This window comes from Aquila chrysaetos, chromosome 20, assembly GCF_900496995.4.
Source record: "Aquila chrysaetos chrysaetos chromosome 20, bAquChr1.4, whole genome shotgun sequence".
NCBI classification, from domain to species: Eukaryota; Metazoa; Chordata; class Aves; order Accipitriformes; family Accipitridae; genus Aquila; species Aquila chrysaetos.
In genome coordinates, this window is record NC_044023.1 from 23,771,944 (window position 1) to 23,792,021 (window position 20,078).

Below are 20,078 nucleotides of genomic sequence, written 5' to 3' on the forward strand. Positions count from 1 at the left end.
GCAACCCAGCACTGCCGGGGAAGGAGGTGGCTTGGGCTGGCTCTGGACAACAGGGTCTGGTGCCGGTGACGCTGCCGTTCCTTAGCGCAAGAGGGAGAGATACGAACATGTTAGTTGAGCAGCAACAAGAAAAGGGACTTCTTGCCTCTGTTAAAATCATTAGTTCTCACAGTCATTAACAACTTGATTTCCTTTCCTTATTGTTATCAGTCAGCTAATTTAAATTCACTCATCCCTATTTCTAATTAAGGGTGTTAACAAAGGAATTTTCCCCACTTGCATCCTTCAACTTTGTTTTGCATTTACTTTGATTTAATGTCTCTAAAATATCTGCAAGAGGTGACTCTGAGGGCGGGTTTCTTGGACCTCCTGGCAGTACCCAGACCTGCAGGGACTGCAGGAAGGTGGTCAAGACCGATGTGAGGTTAGAAAGAAGTGTGATGCTGCAGGTGGAACAAGTGGGATGTGGTGTTGCCACCCTTGGAAAATAATAGATTGCACTTCTGCTGCTTTTGTCGATGCAGCTCGGAACACTTCACAAGCAGTAATTAAGTTTCATGAAACCCTGGTGAGATAGGTAAGTATAATCACACATTTTGCAGCTGGACAGATTGAATCATGCAGGTGTTACTTGGACAAGGTAAAACAAGAAGTTAGTGGGCAATTTCGGGGGGGGGGGGGGGGGGGGTGGAAATAATCAAAGATTCCTGACTCTCAACCCTTGTGGCTTGCTTCAAGCTCTGAAAATACTGTTTGGTTTGCCACTTAACTGCGGAGGCACCCAGTTATCTGTTCACACAGCCATAAAAGCAAGAAGGCCACCTTATTGCCTGGTTTTACAGTCACGTTACCAGGTTACATATCCATCTAAAGTCTGAGAGGGAGAGAATGTTTAAGGCACAAGCCTACCACTCAAAATATTTAGATTCACCTTTTTTGTCACTGCTATTGAGTTCTTCTGGCTCTTTGTGGTTTAATTTCTGTGTTCTGATTTTCCATCTGCAAATTGCCTCCCTTCTCTCAGACTTTTTTTTTGTGCCTTGTCCTGTCGGAAGAGAAGATCTCAGGCAGAGGGTTTGTAGTTTCTAACATGCTGGGTGCTGCAGCGATCAAGGAACGACTTTCAAAGCACTGCTTTCCCCCCCGTTGCAGTTGGGATGACATTAAGCATTTGGATTCCTTAAGTTCTCACCTGCTAAAATATTTTAAAGGCAGTCAGTGGATTCTGAAGGACATTTCAGTCTCTGCAGGTTGGGGAGAAGGGGAGTGCATAGTTAATGCAAACACACTGAGCTTCCTGAGGTGGCGTTAATAGCAGGCACGTTTGCTCAATTCTCTGGAGCACCCCTTCGGTTGCATCTCTGAAGTGATTCTTTCTTCCCTCAATCTGGCTCTGTCTTTCAATTAGAGACTGGGATTTGCAGCAGAACAAAACATCAGACTTTAAAATACCAGCTGTGCTTTATTTTAAATGCTTTCTTCTTTCAAAGACATACTTGGGAGCATACGGAGTCTGGTGTTTTCTCTCTCTACGATGGTCCCTGTAGGTTAGAGTTTCAAGTTTGTGATTATGGTAGGATTTGTTTTTCTGGATTATGGTAGAATAACTTGCAAGAAGTCTTGATGATTCTACTATCAAGAAAGAAGGTTCATTTTTGTTTTAATTAGTACAACCATAACTCAAAATGTTTTATTGTATTGACTAAAACATGCAGTTCTTTAAATGTGATCCAAGAGGATTCATTTGTATTTGATACCAGGAAAATACTGTTCCTTACTGTCCTTCTGTGTGTCTGTATACGTGTGTGTGTTTGTTTTTAACGTGCAGGACAGGAGAGAATTGGCAAAGACTCCCACTATGAGCAGGAGGGGAAGGTCCAGTTTGTGATCGATGCTGTGTACGCTATGGCACACGCGCTCCACCACATGAACAAGGACCTCTGTGCCGACTACCCGGGGGTCTGCCCCGAGATGGAGCATGCGGGAGGCAAAAAGCTGCTCAAGTACATACGCAGCGTTAACTTCAACGGTGAGCTGAGACCGCTTCTTCAGTAGCGTATTGACCCATGTGGCTTTTTTCCATTTAATTTCTCTTTATATATTTTTTTTTTCATTCAATGCAGATCAAGACTTTTTTTGTGGTTATGCTAGAGTTTGTGGCAGAAGACCATGTTTATTTAGTATCTATTTGAAAACATCATGTTTTAGCCAAGGCAAATAGGCAACAACTGCCCAAAGACAGAAATCTCTGCTGCTATTTTAGGATACCTTCCAGAAGGCTGATTTCCTATGGGAGAAATAACTGGGTAAAAGCCTAAGCTTGTCTCTGACTAAATATGCCTGTTGAAACCCTAGAAGTTTGTTAGCATCACACATCATTTTCTCCTTGTTATTTATATTGTTTCCTGTACTTGGAGAAAACTAACTGGATGAAATTCTGGTACCCTGAACCCAGCTTAGCTGCATGCTCAAGAGAAGGGAGAGAACGGCTGAAGGGCCAGGTCTACTTGCAGAGCCGGAACTATGTGATTTAGAGTAGTTACTCCAACCTTCGTTCCTCTAGTAAGACTTCGGAGGAGATGAAGCATCCTTGGAATGAGGATGGGAGGACTTTATCTCTTTGTCTGCTTATCACTTATCCATCTATGCTTCCTAAATGTGGCAGTGTTGGTTGCAATACCAGCCCTCTGTTTCAGACAGTACAATGGGCTTTCATGTATTTTTTCTCTGCATTGCACTATATAAATCAGGCCTAAATATTAGCAAAATTTCCTTGCCTCTATATGTTTCACTGTAATATTATTAGTTTCACTAACAAACATTCACTTGCAACCAGCCCAGAGGCATCAAAGCAAATCGCTTACAGCAGGTAACATTACAGCAACTTAATGTTATTTCTCCTTCATAAACCTTGCTAATGTACTTACCAGGAGGTCTTACTGCTCTTGCCCTAGCTCTGTATAAGATAGAGATCTGAGATTTAACCCGGAGCCAGAAGTTAGACCTCCAAATCCATATTTAGAACACATTTAGGAAAGTACTGAAAAATATCCTTTCAAAATGTGCGAGGCAGCCAGGGCTGTCGCTGCCTGGGAAGAGGGTTTTGCATGAGCTTCATGTCCTCGTTGGGCAGCACGGCGAGGTGTTCCCTGCTGTGATCCACTAATAAACATTTTTATTAATAAACTTAACAAAACCCACACATAGCCAATAGGACCTGAGAGATTTAAAGGTAGGAACACAGATGGTGTTTCATGGTCAAGCTTGGTCATTTGTGCCAAGGATGTTTTTCCTTCCTGTATAAATCATCTTATAAACAGCAAGGTGAATATGAGGAGATTGTAATTTCTTTCCTTGAAGTAAGTGGTGTTAACTACAGCCAGAAGCAAATTCTGAGATGAATGATCTAAGGAGGTCTGGAGAGTTCTACTTTTCCTCATTTTGGAAGGTTAATTATAAAGGACAAAGCTCCTGTAGAAGTACAGCATTCATGTACAGTATTGCACTTGGGCCATTTTAGTACTGAAAAGCAGCTCATACATGGTCATCTCTAGACAGTTCTTGCATATAAAGATGCTGAACAGTCATCTAATCATTTTAATAGAGGTGGGAAATAATTTATGAGAAATTGGGTGTCACACTAATGTTGCCTACTGTCCAGCTCCAAGAATTGGTTTGCACCAACTTTGGTTTCCTTATTTGTGTTTCCTTGGTCAGGCTTTTAAAAGATGACTTTTTTTTCTCTATTTGTGATTGATTTACATGGCCATATGGTGTTTTTCTTTGCTTGTATACATGTAACTTATGTCCAGCACAGTGACTGAAGTAGTGGTTTGCTTTTTAGCACGGGAAGGAGAATGGTAACAAAACTGAGATAACTTTAAACCTTTTTAATTTCTCTTGGCTATCTGGCTATAGGCATTTTCCGTGGGAAAAGAACCAATTCCTTCTAAGGTTCATTATCCAGGGGCAGAGTTTAGCTTTTTCTTGTCATATTCATAGCGCATAACTGCACATGTGTTTGTACACCCAGGCTTCATGTTCAGCTACGACCCTCCTGGGGCTCATTCCCTGGGCTGTGGAAAGATAGCCAGTTTCTTCTCGGTATTCTATAAAAGTAAATTCCCAGAATTGTTGTGGATTGGTTCAGTCTTCCCAGTGGCGCAGGATAAACAACCATCATATAACTCACCAAACGGACGAGGCCGGTCTGAAAAATGCAGAGGAATGAGGGAATGGAAGAAGCAATGAGAGAGGCTTTGCCTGGTATGGGTGGTGTATTCCTGTTGATAAAGCTTGGGAGCTCCTGGGACACGGGTGCCGGTGCCTATGTGTTCCTTGGCCATCATGTTGTGGCTGGGAGGGCAGGGACAGAGGAGTGCGCTGCTGGGCTCGTATCGGCTCTCTTGGTTTTAGCCTTCATCTTAACCTGCCCTTCCTTCAGTCACCGGTGCGGCCGTGCAACTCCATCTCATGAAGTTTAGGACTTGAAAAGCACTCTTTAGTCTATGCTTAAAATCCTGTTCTCCCAGTCTTCTACCTAAAATTGTAGTAAAACTGGAAAGTAGAGCAGTAGGAGTGCTTTGTCCAAACTGTGTGCCAGAGAGAAAAAATGTAGCCCATTTTCAAGCATCCTGAGCCCGTGAGCTTGAGATCCTCTTTGCATGTAATAGATCTCCTTGTCACCGTGCAGTTGAAATCATCCTGTCTGTACCTGCTTTTGGAGTCTTTTCTTCCTTGCAAAGGTAATGACATTCATGCAGAAAGAGTTCAAGCAACGCTTTAATGAGGAGAGACTGAATTTGTACTAGGAGCTCAGTATGAATTTTGATATCGTCACACTACCTTGAGAACAAAAAGGCCCAAAATATGGAAAACTTAAAAACCTCAAGTGCTCACGCAGTGAGATTCTGAAAATCTCAAAGTGCAAAGTGCTTGTATTTTTGCTATTGAAAAAGCTAAAGATTCTGTTCATATGAGCCCTTCAGGTCCTCAAACTGCAGTAAACGTGAACTGAATAATAAAGAAACACCTTAGCTAGTTACACCTGTCCTCCTATTAATTCGCTTCTCATCTTGTGGTGATGAAGAGATCAAAATTCTACAAATTCAGTCAGATTGTGTGGTTTTTTGAATGCATCCTGCAGGTGAAAGGGTGTCATGTATTCTCTGTGTCTGTGTAGTGAGAAGGCAGCTTACTTGGTGGGAACTGAAGATGAATTAAATTGTCATAGCCTCTGAATGAGCAAGAAGCTGCAGTCTAGAGGCTAATACTCAGTTTCTGAAGTGTTTTCTCTGGCTGAGCAAAATTCTTGTAAAACTTAATAGAAGGAAAATAAATCTTAAATTATCAAAACACAACTGAACAACCATATGTTTTAATAATTAGAAGATCAAGAAGTCAAATAACAAATAGGATCATTTTGAAAATACTCTCTCTCCTCTGTAGGGAGGTTTTCATACATTACTTTTTATTATTTTCGTAAGTGCACAAAGGAACTTGAATTGCAAGTGGAGACTGAAATGCTGTAGCAATTTAAAACAGGACTGACGGGTTCCTCCAGGCAGATGGTACAAAAAGAGCACCAAAGCATGCACCAGAGCCTACACAAAGGTTAAAGAAAGCTTGCACTTACTAAGTAGATACTTAGCCAGGAGTCCAGTTACTCCAACTTCAAAGTCAGGAAACGGGATGCTTCTGCTTGACTTATGACCTGAGATTAGCAGTTCTTTGCGTTTCTATACATATTCGTCTTCCCTACAGATCCCAGACTTTTCACAGCTTTTTTCTCTAGAATTTTAACACATAAATGTGTGTGTATCTGAAAATAGCAACAGGTGTTTACTGCTGACTATCAAGTATCCACATCCATGCATGAGGTCGATGTCCCAAGGGACTGTGCCTTTAGGGGCCTCTGGAGGTGACCCAGCAGACAATGCTGTATCATGCTGTGTTGCTGTGGAGTCTGCAGCCCTGTAGCATCCAAGCGCATTCACTGATCGTAAGGATTATTTTAAACGTCAGTGTTTAAAAGCTGTCTGCATGCAGCTATGCAAAGCAACAATTAGCAGTAACCTACAAAAAGTTTTCTTGCTCCTGCAAAACACAGAAGTGGCGCATTTTGGAGTGACAGCTCCTGATACGTTCTCACTTTAGGACCTCTTAGGTCCATAACAGCACCTATCCTTCACGTTGGCCTTCTGTTTATTGACCCTGTTGTCCGCTGCCTGCCCCTTGAGCAGGGAACAGGGGTTCTGCCAGCACCGTCTGCAGGCAGGCAGGGAACCTGCTCTGGGTGCCCAGCCGGGGAATGGAGAGGTTGGCTCTACCCCAGTCACTGTGGTGGGGTGGCTGTGGCTTAGCCAGGAGGGTTCTGAGCGACATTCCTGATGGCCCACGAAGGTGACTGTAGACGTGCTCTTGGCTGCTTCCCCTCAGCCTACAGAAGGCTTTGAGGCAGCAGAGTTTGTCTTGGCACTGTTGACTTTGGCATGGCCATGGCCACGATGATGGCGTCCGCTCTCAGTCTGCCTTCTGACGTGCAGACACAGACATGGACACTCTTCATGTCCATGCTGGGGTTTTGTCAGGATGCGGGGAAACCGCAAATGTCTATATTGTATTTTGAGAGCCTCGCTTGAGCTCCTACCCTTTGAATTGTACTTTTTTTTGTCGGCTCTGACAAAACCGAGCTTAACTAATAATATACAGCCTTTTAAGAGTTGTGATTAGCTAAATCCAATTTACCATTTGTGCTGACTTGCCGAAGGAGCCTAGGAATTACAGCCATTTCTTCTTATTCACTTTAAGTGTTTTCACTGTAAATGTATTCTGGCTACATTAATCTGTAATGACAATTAAATATCTACCCAGTGCTCATAAGGAACCAGTGAGGGTAGATTTCAGTGGAAGATTTTCTGAACCAGCCTTTGAACTGAAGCTGTATCTGATCTCAGAGGATTGTAGGATAGACAGGAAACAATTTACCAGAGCTAGAATGGAAACTATGCTAATTCATTCCTTCAAATCTTTTTTCACTCACTGGAATTCAATGAAGAATGGGAATCATGAAGAAAACCATAATCTTAAAGTTCAATGCTACAACAGGAGAGATTTTTCATTGCTTTAGGGAAAAAAAGTTATGCAGGAGGAGGAAGCTTTGAATATAGATATGCTGGAGTATTGTCATAATCTTCGATCTTGACACAATATTACTCTACCCTACTGAAACCTATTTTAATATGTCATGAAATAAATGTCACCCTTGAAGTTTTCACCTAGAGATCTGAGGAAATTCAGTGCTGCTTTGAATTCTTATCTAAGAAAGGGTTCACATCTAATGCCATGGTAATTAAAATGCAGATGTTCAGGTGAGAACTCGCCTGAGGATCAGGAATCGCCTGTCCCATTGCTCACCTATTGGTGCACCTCCAGGCTGCCGGCTGGCTTTGCTCAGCACCAGGCACAAAGGAAGGGTTGTGGGGGTATCCTTGCCTTGTTGCTTGCCCTGCACTTCCTTACCCGTGCTAGTCACCTTAGTATATGTCAAATAAAGTTAATTCAGGATCCTGATCCTGAACTGTTCCTGACTGAGACACTTTTCAGCTTATGTCAGTGTCGTAGAGCCTAAATAAAGGAGTACACAAGGAACAGTTTTCCTATAGCTTAGTCTGTTCTTTTCCATCCCAACTGCATGCTGATTATGGGAATAAGAACATATTGTGGAGGAGGAAGCTATTTCTGGATGCTAGTCAAGATTCACTAGACCTGGGCTGACTTCTGACAGCAGTATCTCTCAGAAGCAGATGGAACATTTTCTGGGGGAAAAAAATCATTTAGAGGCTCCATTCACAGGAGTGATTTTCACTAAAGAACTCCCCGAGGAAAGAGAGATGGGAGGGAGGCTGGAGGGCAGGAAGAAAAGCCTTCTGATATTTCTTGCTTTGTGCAAAGCTAGAGTGAAGTCAGGCTGATCTAGTTCTGTTTGTTTTATTTTTAGTCATTAGGTTTGGGCAGTGATAATTAATCTCTGGAAGAGGGCTAGGATGATGGCACTGTGTCCTGAAGTATCCGGTTTAGATGGGGTGATAGATGACCTTTGCCTGAAACACATTGCCAGTCTGAAAGCTCTCAACCATGACTAAACAAAAAAAGTATTGTAAAGATTTGGCATTGGTTGGTTGGATTTTGTCTTGTTTCCTTCCCCCAGGCAGTGCTGGCACTCCAGTGATGTTCAACAAAAACGGTGATGCCCCGGGGCGCTACGACATCTTCCAGTACCACACCACCAACACCAGCACCCCCGGCTACCGCCTCATTGGCCAGTGGACAGATGATCTCCAGCTCAATGTGAGTCTATTTTATTCTTTGCTTGCTCTTTTTTGTCAGGTATAGTCAATAAATGCTTTTTTGCATCCTGCAAAGATTAATAGGGAACTTTACTATTTCTTCACAGATGCATAATGTGTGGGGTTTTTTTTTGGGGGGGGGGGGGGGTGCATATTATCTTCTTTTACTCCATCCTGCAACCTCTTCTCCATACCCTGAGTACCAAAGCTCCTCAGACTAATAGAGACATTAGGTGATCATGCAAATTTTGTTACTTTTGTGTGTCTGAAGTCCCTAGTTGCCAACTTGGAAAATGAAGCAGTAATGCGTTGTAGTTTGAAACCAGTGGGCATTCATTTGCAGATGCTTTTCAGTTTTTCTAGTTATACTCTTCAGTTTTTCTAGTTCTAGGGAAGCTGAAACTAAATATTTTTGAGTGACTCACTTTTCCGGTGTTACTTTTAAGCACGTAGCAAAGATATCCATATGAATGAGATGGCCGTTTTGTAATGACGCCTAAAGAAAAACAAGCACGTAACAGCAGGCGATCAAAGACCCTGAAGATACTTTGATGTTTCCCAGATGAAAAAAACACGACTGGTGGCTGAGAAAGCTGGAGACTTGTGTCAGCTTTGTCCATACAAGGATGGTCTGTGACAGGTCTCTGGAGATCTGGGTTCAGGCTTCCTGCATGACTTTGTGCAAGTTGCTTGAGCCTCAAATTCATGGAGAAGTGGTGCCAGTTTAACCTTATAGTTATTTCACTCCTTGTAGATTGTTATTAAAGCACAAAGACCTTTTTTTCAGTTCAGTTTGACTGCTTTTCAGCAGCAGAGCCTGAATAAAATCAAGGTATTCCTGAAGTGAAATGCCAGTTGCTGCAAAAGGGTTTTCCTCTCTCAGTCCAAGTTCCCACCCGAGATGATGCCAGGTCCCTCTCCTGACATCGTCCATCCTTGGTGTGTTACGGCTCCTTCCCTGCCTCTGCTGCCAGATTCCCTTGGAAAATAGGGCACGGGGTGAAAGGGAAGGCTGTGTGAGCACGGTCCCCTCCTGACACGCACTCGAGAGGTGGCCAGGACGTACCTGGCACGCAGCGTGTGAGCCCAGCAACTGTGGCTTGTGCCTCGTCTCTCTGTGCACAGAGCCGGCATAATGCTCGCTGCGCCCAGGGGATGAGACCCGTTAATTGTGGGGAGCCTGAGCTAGCGCTCCAGCTATGCAGCTCTTCAGCTGGGATGCAAGCCATGGGCTACCTAGGTAGATCAAACCACCATCATCTGGAGTGTAACCGAATGCAGGACACTTTCTATTTTTAAAGTTTTCGTGTCTTTTGTTAAATGAAGTAATTAATGTGGATTACCAAGGCTCCAGTCCTTGAGACTGACCACAATATTTTGCTCTTCTTGAATTTTGGCTCATTTTGATTTGCTGCGTGCTCTTTCAGTGATTTCGAGCTTTTGATGTTCTATTTAAGGAAAACTATATTAACTTGCAATTTACAGTTCTTTTAGCAAAAAATATTAATATTTTATTAAGTAAATCCTTCTTTATGTAAACTACACATCCTGATTCATTAAAATTTAAAGCTAAATTAATGGAGCTTGATTTGTATTCCTGTTGGTGTGTTAAATGTTTCCATAAAAAGCACACTTTCCTCACCCTCCTATCCTCACGGCTACAGGGTTGCATCAGTAGTTGAGATTCTCTCACTAACTTCCCTTCTACTCACTTACGGGTCCTAGTTTCTCACACAGGATTAGAATTGCTGTGATAGTCCCTGTTTGTGTTTTCTTACAATAATAAAGAAAATTGTGGAGTTTAGAGCAGTCAAGGATTCCCTAAAATAACCAACCAAAATAATAGCTACTATTAAATACATCCCAGGAAAAACTACCAAAGGCTACAATCTGTCTTCAGTAATTATTGTGGAGATAACACTTCAGGATATATTTCCCCAATTCTTACTTCTTTAATAGTAACACAAGAAGAGAAACAAAAGGATGTTTGGTGAGAGTGCTAATACTAATTTAGAAAATGCTGAAGTGATGCTCTGTTTTCCAAGAGACTTGTCATGTTGGGCAGTCTCGTTTAGTTCTGTGTGTCTGAATTTCCTCAGTTACAAAAGAGAAAAGTTGTTCTGCCCTATTATGCAGGCCTTAATGGTAAGGACACTCCAGATCTCAAAGGCGGTAGGTAAATTAGTGCCGAAGACCATCAAAGGTGAGTAAATATTTTCTTCTTTATCATTGTCTTCATTCAAAGAAGGAGCAAGAATATTTCGCATTTTATTTCCCTGGAAGTAGTGCTACTGTTCAGTCTATTGTCTGTCTAATCTACAATGGTATATGTCATCTTCCCATTCACAGTATTTTGGAGCAAGGGCAGAAGTACGGGGGGCACGGGGCTGATTAATCTTGATAGCTGTACCAGATTTTTTCATGTAAAATTACAGAATAACTTCTTACATTTCTCTCTCTATTGCATGACAGTAGATAGACTGAAAAGATCTTTAACAATGTATTTGCAAGTCTCAAAATATGCTGTATCAGTTTGTTTTCTTTTTGTTGTCATGAGTTTATAAACATGGTTTTACAAAATTTCTGAGACATTCATATTTCTCTGTCCTGATTGCTTCTCCACATCTTCGTATCACCTTTACTGAACATTTCTGTCAGACATGAAAAAAGCAAAGGCAGATGTCTGCTCCCTACCCGCACAGGAGCCAGGCTCTGCTCTCCCTTTAGCAAGTTTGTATGTGAAGGGTCTCCTCTGAGTGCAGTTGACTCACCCTGGATTTACGTTTCTGTATCTGAGGTCAGAATTTGGTCTATAACCAAGAAAATATTTTATGACTTTTTACTGCAGCAAACTTGGGACATAATGTAGTTTTTACGTAAGGACAATATAATCACCAAGTTTTCTTTTGCTTGCTTGTTGTCAAGCAACCTAGCACAGCTTTGCCTGGTACCCAATGCATGATTTAGTAATGATTTTGGCTGTATTTCACAGATATCTACACAAGGATAAAATGAGCAGATGTCTAATTTTAAATGGCTTGGCCAGTATTCCATGAAAAACTGTTGCAGTGCTTTGTTCTCCCTGCAGTGAAGTTTGATCACAAGATGCCCACCCACCTCCCATAAGAGGTCATGGAAGAGCACCTCCTGCCTCTCTCTCCTTTATGAAGATTATGTGATGTTCTGTCAGACCCTTTTTGGCCCCCTGCATGCCGATTTAGTATGCAATATTTATAGTATGCGTCCTCCTGCAATTTGAAATGCTTTGCCCTGAATTTTAGGATCAGAAATTTGGCCAGCTGCATCCCTATTGAAATCTTGTATCATGACCCCCAGAGCCTGTTGAATAGCAAAGATACAGCTCATGCAACTAGGCAATAAAACTGTTGACCACAGTAATATTAGCATCTGAAACCAGGATTGCATTTTACTATGCTAGTGTTGAGAGTATGCTCGTGTATTGCAAGGCAGTTGCGTCATTATGAGGAGAACTATTTTGACTGTATTTAGCTTTAATATATTTCAAAAGCCAAAAGCACTAGTGGTGAAAAGGAGGAAATCTACCATGGGGAAAAGAAGGTGTGTCATGTACCAGCTGGTTTTTGGTTGTTTTGCTTTTCAAATGGGTAACTTTCTTTTTCTGCTAACTACTTCAGCAGTAGCTAGATCTCTAATGCTTGTGTTGTTCAAGCAATGGGAAATAGTGAGGATGACTCTGTGGGTTAAGCATGAAGGCAGAGTGGCGAGGAGACACAGGTTCTGCTTTCATGCCTTATGTTTCACCTGGAATTTTAGAAAGGTAGTTCATGCTCCATGCTCTGTTTTACCCCATGTACACCATAGATCCGATAACAATAGATGTCATCTTGCCATGCGTGCCTGCCTTTTTTAGTCTCTGTAAAGCACTTTGAGGTTGCTCAATAGGAGGCACTGTAGGAATGCAAGGAACTGGCTGACCAGCTCCCATACCTGGCTGGCTTCTATGAATGCGACTTCTAATGCTTTGAACAGAAATGCATCTCACCTGGAGGAACTGATATGCCTGAAGGAGAGAAAAATGGATCACTCCTAGAGGAACTGCAGGTTCTCGTGGGAAATTTGGTGATATTGCTTCTCTTTCTCTATACAGAGTTAACTCAGCAGGTCCCAGGTTTATTATGTTTTCACATCCAAACCTCTGCAAGTATCCCTGAACTGTCAAAATCAAAAAGTAAAGAAAATCCCTGTGAAATTGTTGAATCTTCTTTTTCCAAGGATTTGTCTTCTGCATACCCTATCGCAGCAGCACTCTCCATCACGTTCCCTGTGACTCCTTCCCATAGTTGTCTCCACAATTTCCTTGCAGTGCCTGAACTCCCTCCCACACCCCTGTATCATTTGCTGTGCAAGCAGCAGCCTGTATCGTGGCTGTTTGAATTACACGTATGCCGACTCGTTGGCTGGCTGGCCGAATCAAAAGGGGGAGAGAGATGCTCAGAGTTGGGTGCATCTCTCTTCTAACTATTCACAGAGTTTTACTAATCCTGCAGACACATCCTTCAGAAATCTCTCCTTGTAGCAAATGTGCTTCAAATTGGCCAGGAAGTTCAAAAGTTATTAGGAAGGAAGTTGGTACAGACAGATGGAGGGGCAGACAGAGCGTGCATATGTTCCACTTCCTTCAAATTTTTCCTCTAATATGATAGCAAAATTTAGAAATTCCCAACAGTTATGCAGAACGAAAAGTAAAGTAAAGCTAGTCTTGCTGTTAACATCTTTTGTTAAAAATGTGATTTACGCAAAAGTGTTGCCAAGTAGACTGCTATTGGATTTGGACAAGTAGGCATATGGGTTCAATCTCTTGTATTGCTGAAGTGAGCAGCAGACTTGCATTTGACCGAAAAGCCAGAGTTTTGGCCTCTTCTTCCATCCCCACCCTGTTTTCCTATTTCATACTGACAAGCTTTCGGGGGTCATTAAAAGGCTGAGCTCATTTAAAGTTTTCAGTTTGCGTGGCTTAGGCCTGGTTTGGATGTTTCGGTGCCACCGAGGCTGAGCCATGAGCAGGCTGGAGAGACCTGTCCGGACTCCCACATACGGACACTAGCTGCTTTCTGTGGTCTAGTAACAAATGAGTTGTTGGGGTATTGAGGTCCTGCATGACGGACCAGAGGTCTTGACTGAATAGCAAGAAGGAAGCTCTTCATGGGGGAAGGGCTCTCGCCTCCCTTGCGTGGTGGAGCACCCAGCTGAGACGTGGTCGTCTCGTACCGTCCCTCCACAACTTGCAGCATGGTGGCGGATGTGATGCCCTGTTTCACCTTCACCCTCGTCTTGGTGAGTAGTGAAATGGTTATGGGAGACCTATTTATTTGCCATTAGAGAGGGATATCTTCCTAGAGCAAGCTAATGCAGGTTGTTTTCAGTTTGATTGTCTAATTAATGCTGTACTTCTAGCCTATTAGTGTCCGCATAGGGTGCATCATGTTGTTTTAATTGCATCAGCATCTCCAACTTGTCAAATGCGCTCTTCCAGCTCGGTGTTATGGCTTATAAAGGTGCCACTGGGCACTTGGGTTCTGATCAGATGCTGCAGCACTTTTTCAGGATGGCTGAAGAAAGTGTATCCTTGATTGTGGACAGAAAACAGGATGTCCTGTCCATTATTACACTGTAGAGATTTCAAGTAGCTCTTACTTGAAACACGTTTCACTTCCAAAGCATCAGACGGGGTTAACTGTAAGCTCCAGATAAAATTAAAACATACTTCTAATTAATTTGTTTGCAAACAGAAATAAATACATATTAAAGATGCCTAAACATACTGTGTGCAGAGATAAACAAAAAAAATCAGTATTGTTTTATAGATGTGCCCTTGAATTGTAGATTGTTTAGTCACATGAAGCAGTGTACAGCTTGAAACAAGACTGCCGGTTAAAAGGAGCCTTTTGCATGCAGCGTCGGGAAGGCTGGCTGCTTAGCAATTCCTTATGCTTTTATTAATTTCCTCCAGCAATAAGTGATACATTGCTGCAATCTTTCTAAACAAGTGCTTAGAAGATTAATAGTATTGATAATTATCAATATGCTTCCATAAACACGTACATTACATAGATCTAACTCCCCTTATAAATCCTGGGTCATGTTATATGGTGCAAAGGAAATTGCTGTAGACTTATTAATAACTCCCTCATCCTTGGGGAAATAGCTGTATTATGTTGTTTTCTTCACTGTAGGTATAGGCCAGTATTTTAGAGGAGCATGAAAAATGGAGAAAAAGAAGCCTTACTTTAAAGAAAGTAACATTCCAGTACCTCAGGGTCTCTGGTCTTGGAGCAAACAGAAAGTGCGTAGGGCTTGAGGTCAGCTTTCACCCTACAGAGGATGGGGAGCCACCGCTGACCCTGACAGCAGGCAGGGGCCCTTTCAAAGCACGTCATTGACAAAGAGAGTGATGCAACGTCTATGCTGCAATTCTGTTTTTTCCCCACAAACAGAAATACATTAAGTTACTTTGTAACGATCTATGCAATTTATGCAGATCCTGCACACATCAATACCTACTGAATCTTTTTGGGCTCAGACTAATCTATTTACATGCCATAAACATCTCTGTTATAGAATTTGGAAATAAATGTTATGAATAGCAAGCTAATGAAAAGTGTAATCAAATGTCTAACCTTCTGGCAAGAGACCTATATGTACCTGCCTTTTTTTGGTAAAACATTCAGAATGGCAATTAGATCCAAGCAACTATTCAGTGAACTTTGAGGCTCAGGAATATTCTGCCAACAGATGGTATTTTTCTAAAATAATGTGTTCAAATTTATTTCTGTTCAATGTTTTTTGGTTTTGTTGTTGGGTTTTGATTTGGGTTTTTTTTTAATCGGAGTAGAGCATGTTCAGAGCAGATGGATTTTTTTTTCAGAATATTTTGCAGAAAAAGGTAAATCTTTCTGGAGCATATGCAGATTACAGTTTATGGAAAGCCTGGGATTTCCCCAGTTTCTGGTGGAAGGAGAGCAAAAGGGCACCTACTTGGCCAGTTAGAAGTTTTTGCTTCAAATAGCAAGGGATGAGAGAATTTCACCACAATGACCACAGGGTTGTTTGGGGGATTTTTAGAGGCTTTTAAAAGAATGTATTTTGAAGTATTTATCTGAAATTTAAAAATAGAAATTTGGCATCTCCCAACCTAGAAAATTTTAGCTTAAACAATTTCACCTTAGTGAAGTTGCATGTAACTGAAAGCACAATTATTGATAACATTATTGGTTCTAGCTCCTATATGCATGTAAAGTATGATCACAAAGCCCCTATTTGCAAATATATATAAAAAAATGTGTGTGTTTACATGCCTTTATATGTGTGTATATGGATGGATGGATGTATATACATGCACAGACCTTTGCAATATATAATCCTTAAGATTTCTGTTGGTTTGCAACATCTGAGTAAGCTCAAAATCACAGTTCAAAGATTACGTCAAGATAGATAAAAATTGGTATCAATTTCCTTTCTCATTTCAGTTATTGTCACATAAATTGCCCTTGTACTGTCATTTCCGATTCCTGTTACAGACTGTAATGAGTAGCTGGTACAAAGATAATACATCTCTATTACAACTTGGAGCCTGAAATCTTGTGAGCTGATGGGTTGACAAGGAGGTATGTATTATTCAGGTGTTAGACAGTCTCATTAAACAAATTCAGCAAATGAGGTCAGGGTGTTATTTAAAATTAAGATTTTAAGTATTAAGCATGATTAGTATGTTTTGTTTTCATATGTCAGTGCAGAACCTTGAGCTTTCAGCTGATGCAGCCACTTGTTGAAAATTACCACCGTTTACATTTCTAATGAAATTGGCTAAACCCTTAGATTTAATTAGCTGTACGTTACAGCATATTGGCATACATGGAGATGTGGTTGCATCCAGAAGTAACTGGATTCCTGATAGCTGAAAAAATATGAATTATTTTAGCCACTATTGCCTCTGACATTTTTGGAAAGTAACTTAATCAGAGCTGTTCTTTCTGATGGAAATACTGCTCAGCCTGTGCTGCTCCTGCTGAACGGCAACTGCTGCTGGCTGATCTTCAGCTGGGGCTACGTCCAAGTGCAGCGGCATTCCTCGTCTTCTCAAGGCACTCTTTGGAAATGTTATTCTGCTCCAAAATAACTAGTTTTATGGTGCATAAAAAAAAAAGTTCTGGGCTGCTTCTTCAGGCGTTTACACCCCATTGAGGTGAATTAAACCTACCTGAAGCCCCTCTCCCCCATGGCACTGTTACTGACACTCTGCATCTTCTGCTCCCCTGACCCTGGTCCTGTCCTTCCACCCACGTCTGAGTGTCACATCAAACAGTCAGCAGGTGACACACGGCCACAGTCGCGCTCGTGAGGCTGCAGGTGCCTGGCTTTATGGGAATTAGTTCACAGCATAAACGCTGCTAAATGCAAAGTCCTTCCAGAAAGGTCTACAGCCTGTTTGCAAAGCTCTTTGCCATAGCTGGGCATTTCTGAGCTCAGTCTCCATTACGCTGTCAGCCAAACTGTATGCAGTCCAGTTAGAGGTTTAAAGGTGAATAATTACATCAGTGTGTTACTAAAATACATCCCAATTACATGTTTTGGCTAGCGAGTTACTATGCCCAACATGTCAATAGCTATAATGTATACTATAATAATAGATGTTGTTTATTTTGTTCTGTCATTAGATTCTGTAATCTTTCATTGCTCATGTCAACCATGACCGGCATGAACACCTTTAATTATCTTAACTTGCAGAATTAACTTTCAGCCAACTGGAAGGGAATTTTTCAAACCACTGGCCCGCTGAATGACCATATGCTAATTCCTTAGTCCTCCATCGGGTCTCCAAAATGTATGCTAACAGGCAGCAGGACCGAAATCACGTAGGTCCTGCTCACAAGCTGTGATTGCAGCCTGACTTGGTAAGCACTCTTGGAATAAAACCGTTGTGGTCTGTAGTACTGCAGATGGTTTTGATGCATTAGGTTTAGAAACGGCTGCTGTAAATAATTTTTATTCAGATAAGGGCACAACCTCGAAATACATGGTAGTAACCATGTGAATCAAGGAGCACTTCTGTACCACAGAAGAGAGCTAAACAACTCATTGCAAATCATGATAAATGCAGATAATCCTGTTTGTACCCATGCTTTCTTTGAAAAAAGTCTTAGGTAGTGCATGTTGTAACCCAGAGAATCTCAAACTGTGTCTCCAAGTGCCCTTCAATACACTCGTGCCAAACATTTAGCATGTAATGCCAAATTAAACCAGAAAATCTTGGGAGCAGCACGGTATTGACTGCATTAGCATCTGCATATATGCAATAGAAAGCTGAGGGGTATGTAACATTGGCAAATAGTTGGAACGTGTGCTGCAACAGCTGGTACCCAGGTGGGAGTCCTGCACAATCATTCTGCAGCAAGGCCTTGTATGAATTGAATCAGAAATCCTTCCAGGGTGGCATTTTTTGGTATGGGGAAAGTGATTTGGAGAATTCAAGTGTTAGGAGGCTTTGATAAAGTGGGGTGTGAATAGTGTAACAGAACGTCCAGGAGAACAAGTACCCGCAGCCCTCAGTCACCACCGGCTGCAGAATTAGAAAATAATCCACAAAGAGAAGAGCAAGACCGGTGTGGATCCCTTTCCTGTCTCTTATTTACCACACTCAAAAATGATGAAAACTGTGGGTTTGTAAAAAAGAAAGGTTATTCAGTGAGTTGAACTTTATACATAGATTTTTGCTATATAAAAATAGGAAGGCAATAGTTAAATCTTACACCTCACTCTGAAAACTAGCTCAGACTTGGAATTAAAGACGTGAAATGTCATTTCCTCTTTGTTATTGACCCATTTTGCCTAGGCGGTAATGTATACCATGTGAGCTGTACTACCTTAGGCAAAGCAAAGTGAATCAAGCTATATCAGCTTTTGGCAACTCTGAGCATCGGTATAATTTTCCTCCAGGTCTGAGAATGTCACAAGGTAAAATGTTTGTAGGGATATAAATGCTAAGAGAAACTAGGCTGAGAGAATATCTAAGATGTATTACATATCTCTTCAAAGATAGGAAAAAAACAGAAACGTAAGGAGCTCATAAAAGCTATAATGGAAAAAAAATTAGGTAGCAGAAGACTTGGTGACTTCAGAATTTGCTTCCTCTTGTGTAGTTCTCTTAAATGTCCATGAGCCTGTAGGCAGGCAGACTTATGCTCTGAGAATGAGTAACATAAGAAATAGAAGGTCAAAAAATAAATCACTATGTTTTCAAAATAGGTGATATTTTTGCTCCTACGCATCACTTCTTAAATCCTTTTTTGCAAGGCTAATGTATTTTTGTCAGCAAATATATTCAAAAGCAAATACTTTGCTGGGATATGTTATGGATAATTAACAGGTTTGGTTGCTTTTGGCAGGAGTAATAATGTCAGTTTGTGTGTTATTGAGGGCGTAATATTCTTTTTTTAATACCTGAAAACGGAAAGATGCTTTTCAATGACAGATGTGCTTTGTTGTGTTTGGAGAAGTTCACCCAGCTATGTGGAGAAAAACACTAAATATGTGCAACAAAGCTGTTCTGCTCACCAAGCAGCTACTCTTCCACCACTCGGAGAGTAGAAAGCAGGATAGAACAGCTTGTCCAACAGCACATGAACGCTTGGCATTTTGCAAATACCTGTCAGGGAATCCAGTAGAAAACTCAAGTTTCTAGTTAGATCCACTTTAGTGGATCTAGTGGTTTTTAGCTGTGGTTTTGCCAGAGTTTTCCATCCTTCTCGCCCCTTGTTTCAGTCCAGCAGGACCCCCCGTAACTCCTGCTGTAAACCTGCAGCATCTGTTGGCTCTGATCGTGCCTTGCAGCTGCTCCCGTCGCCCTCAGAGACACGGGTGAAGGAGGGCTGCTCTCTGGTGGGGGTGATCTCCAGTGGCATAGAGATGCTGTGCTAGTTTTCATGTTTGCACCTCATCCTTACCCTGGCAAAGGAATTTTGACAGAAAATATTACCTCTGTTTAAGTTCATGAGCTGCAGGCTGAAGGTACGTGGAGACGTGTGATTAACATGGCAGGCAATGGCAAGCCAAGCCTGTGCATAGAAAAAAGAGAGAATCTAAGAAGTATCAGCAAAATAGTGATTGAATTTCTGCTTCTAGATCAAACACATTTAAGTTTTGTCTTTTCCTTTGCAAAAAAAGTGTAATCTTTTGTCCTGGAGGTAGCGGACAGCAGCACAGAGGTTCATGTCTAGCAAGCCCAGCGGGGCAGCCACCGAGATGCTTGTCATGTTTCTTTTTTATCCACTTTATATTTCCTCTTGCAGTTTGTCTGGTGTGGTAGAAGGTGTTTGTTTAATATCCCTGTCTCTGTGAGTCGGGATTGCCTGGCGTTCCCCTTCCGGAGGTCGGGATGCAGCTGGGGGCCGGTGGGGACCCGCGGGGACAGACCGCAGGCAGAACACGCGTGTGCACCGCGAGGCATGCCGGGGGCTGGTTGGTAAGCTCTTCTAGCAAAATCTGCCAGGGAGGTGCAAATCCGTGATGCATCCTGACACAAAGAGCAAACAAAGTTCTATTATTATGCTTGTATGCAGAGGATGAATAAAATACACAGTGGTTTCTGTTGAGATGCTCACGTTTAGAGAATTGAGGCATGCTTTCCACGTGCAAAACCTGGGAGTCAGAGTAGTGAGCAGGATTACAGGCTTTTGGACCTCACCTGCCTGA

General features: G+C 41.9%; 1 protein-coding gene across 7 annotated transcripts in view; it reads left to right on the plus strand.

The window, feature by feature from the left end:
- The window catches only part of GRM7 (glutamate metabotropic receptor 7), a 309,745-nt gene that overhangs the window by 204,059 nt on the left and 85,608 nt on the right, over positions 1-20,078 (plus strand). For 5 of the 7 annotated variants that reach the window (XM_029996035.2, XM_029996036.1, XM_029996037.1 and 2 more), the window contains exons 6-7: positions 1,829-2,029; positions 8,210-8,349. In XM_029996035.2, coding sequence (XP_029851895.1) covers positions 1,829-2,029; positions 8,210-8,349 — 341 coding nt within the window. Of the gene's footprint in view, positions 1-1,828; positions 2,030-8,209; positions 8,350-8,794; positions 9,908-20,078 lie in introns of those variants that run through there. The other 2 variants (XM_029996040.1, XM_029996041.1) reach the window with 2 other exon arrangements.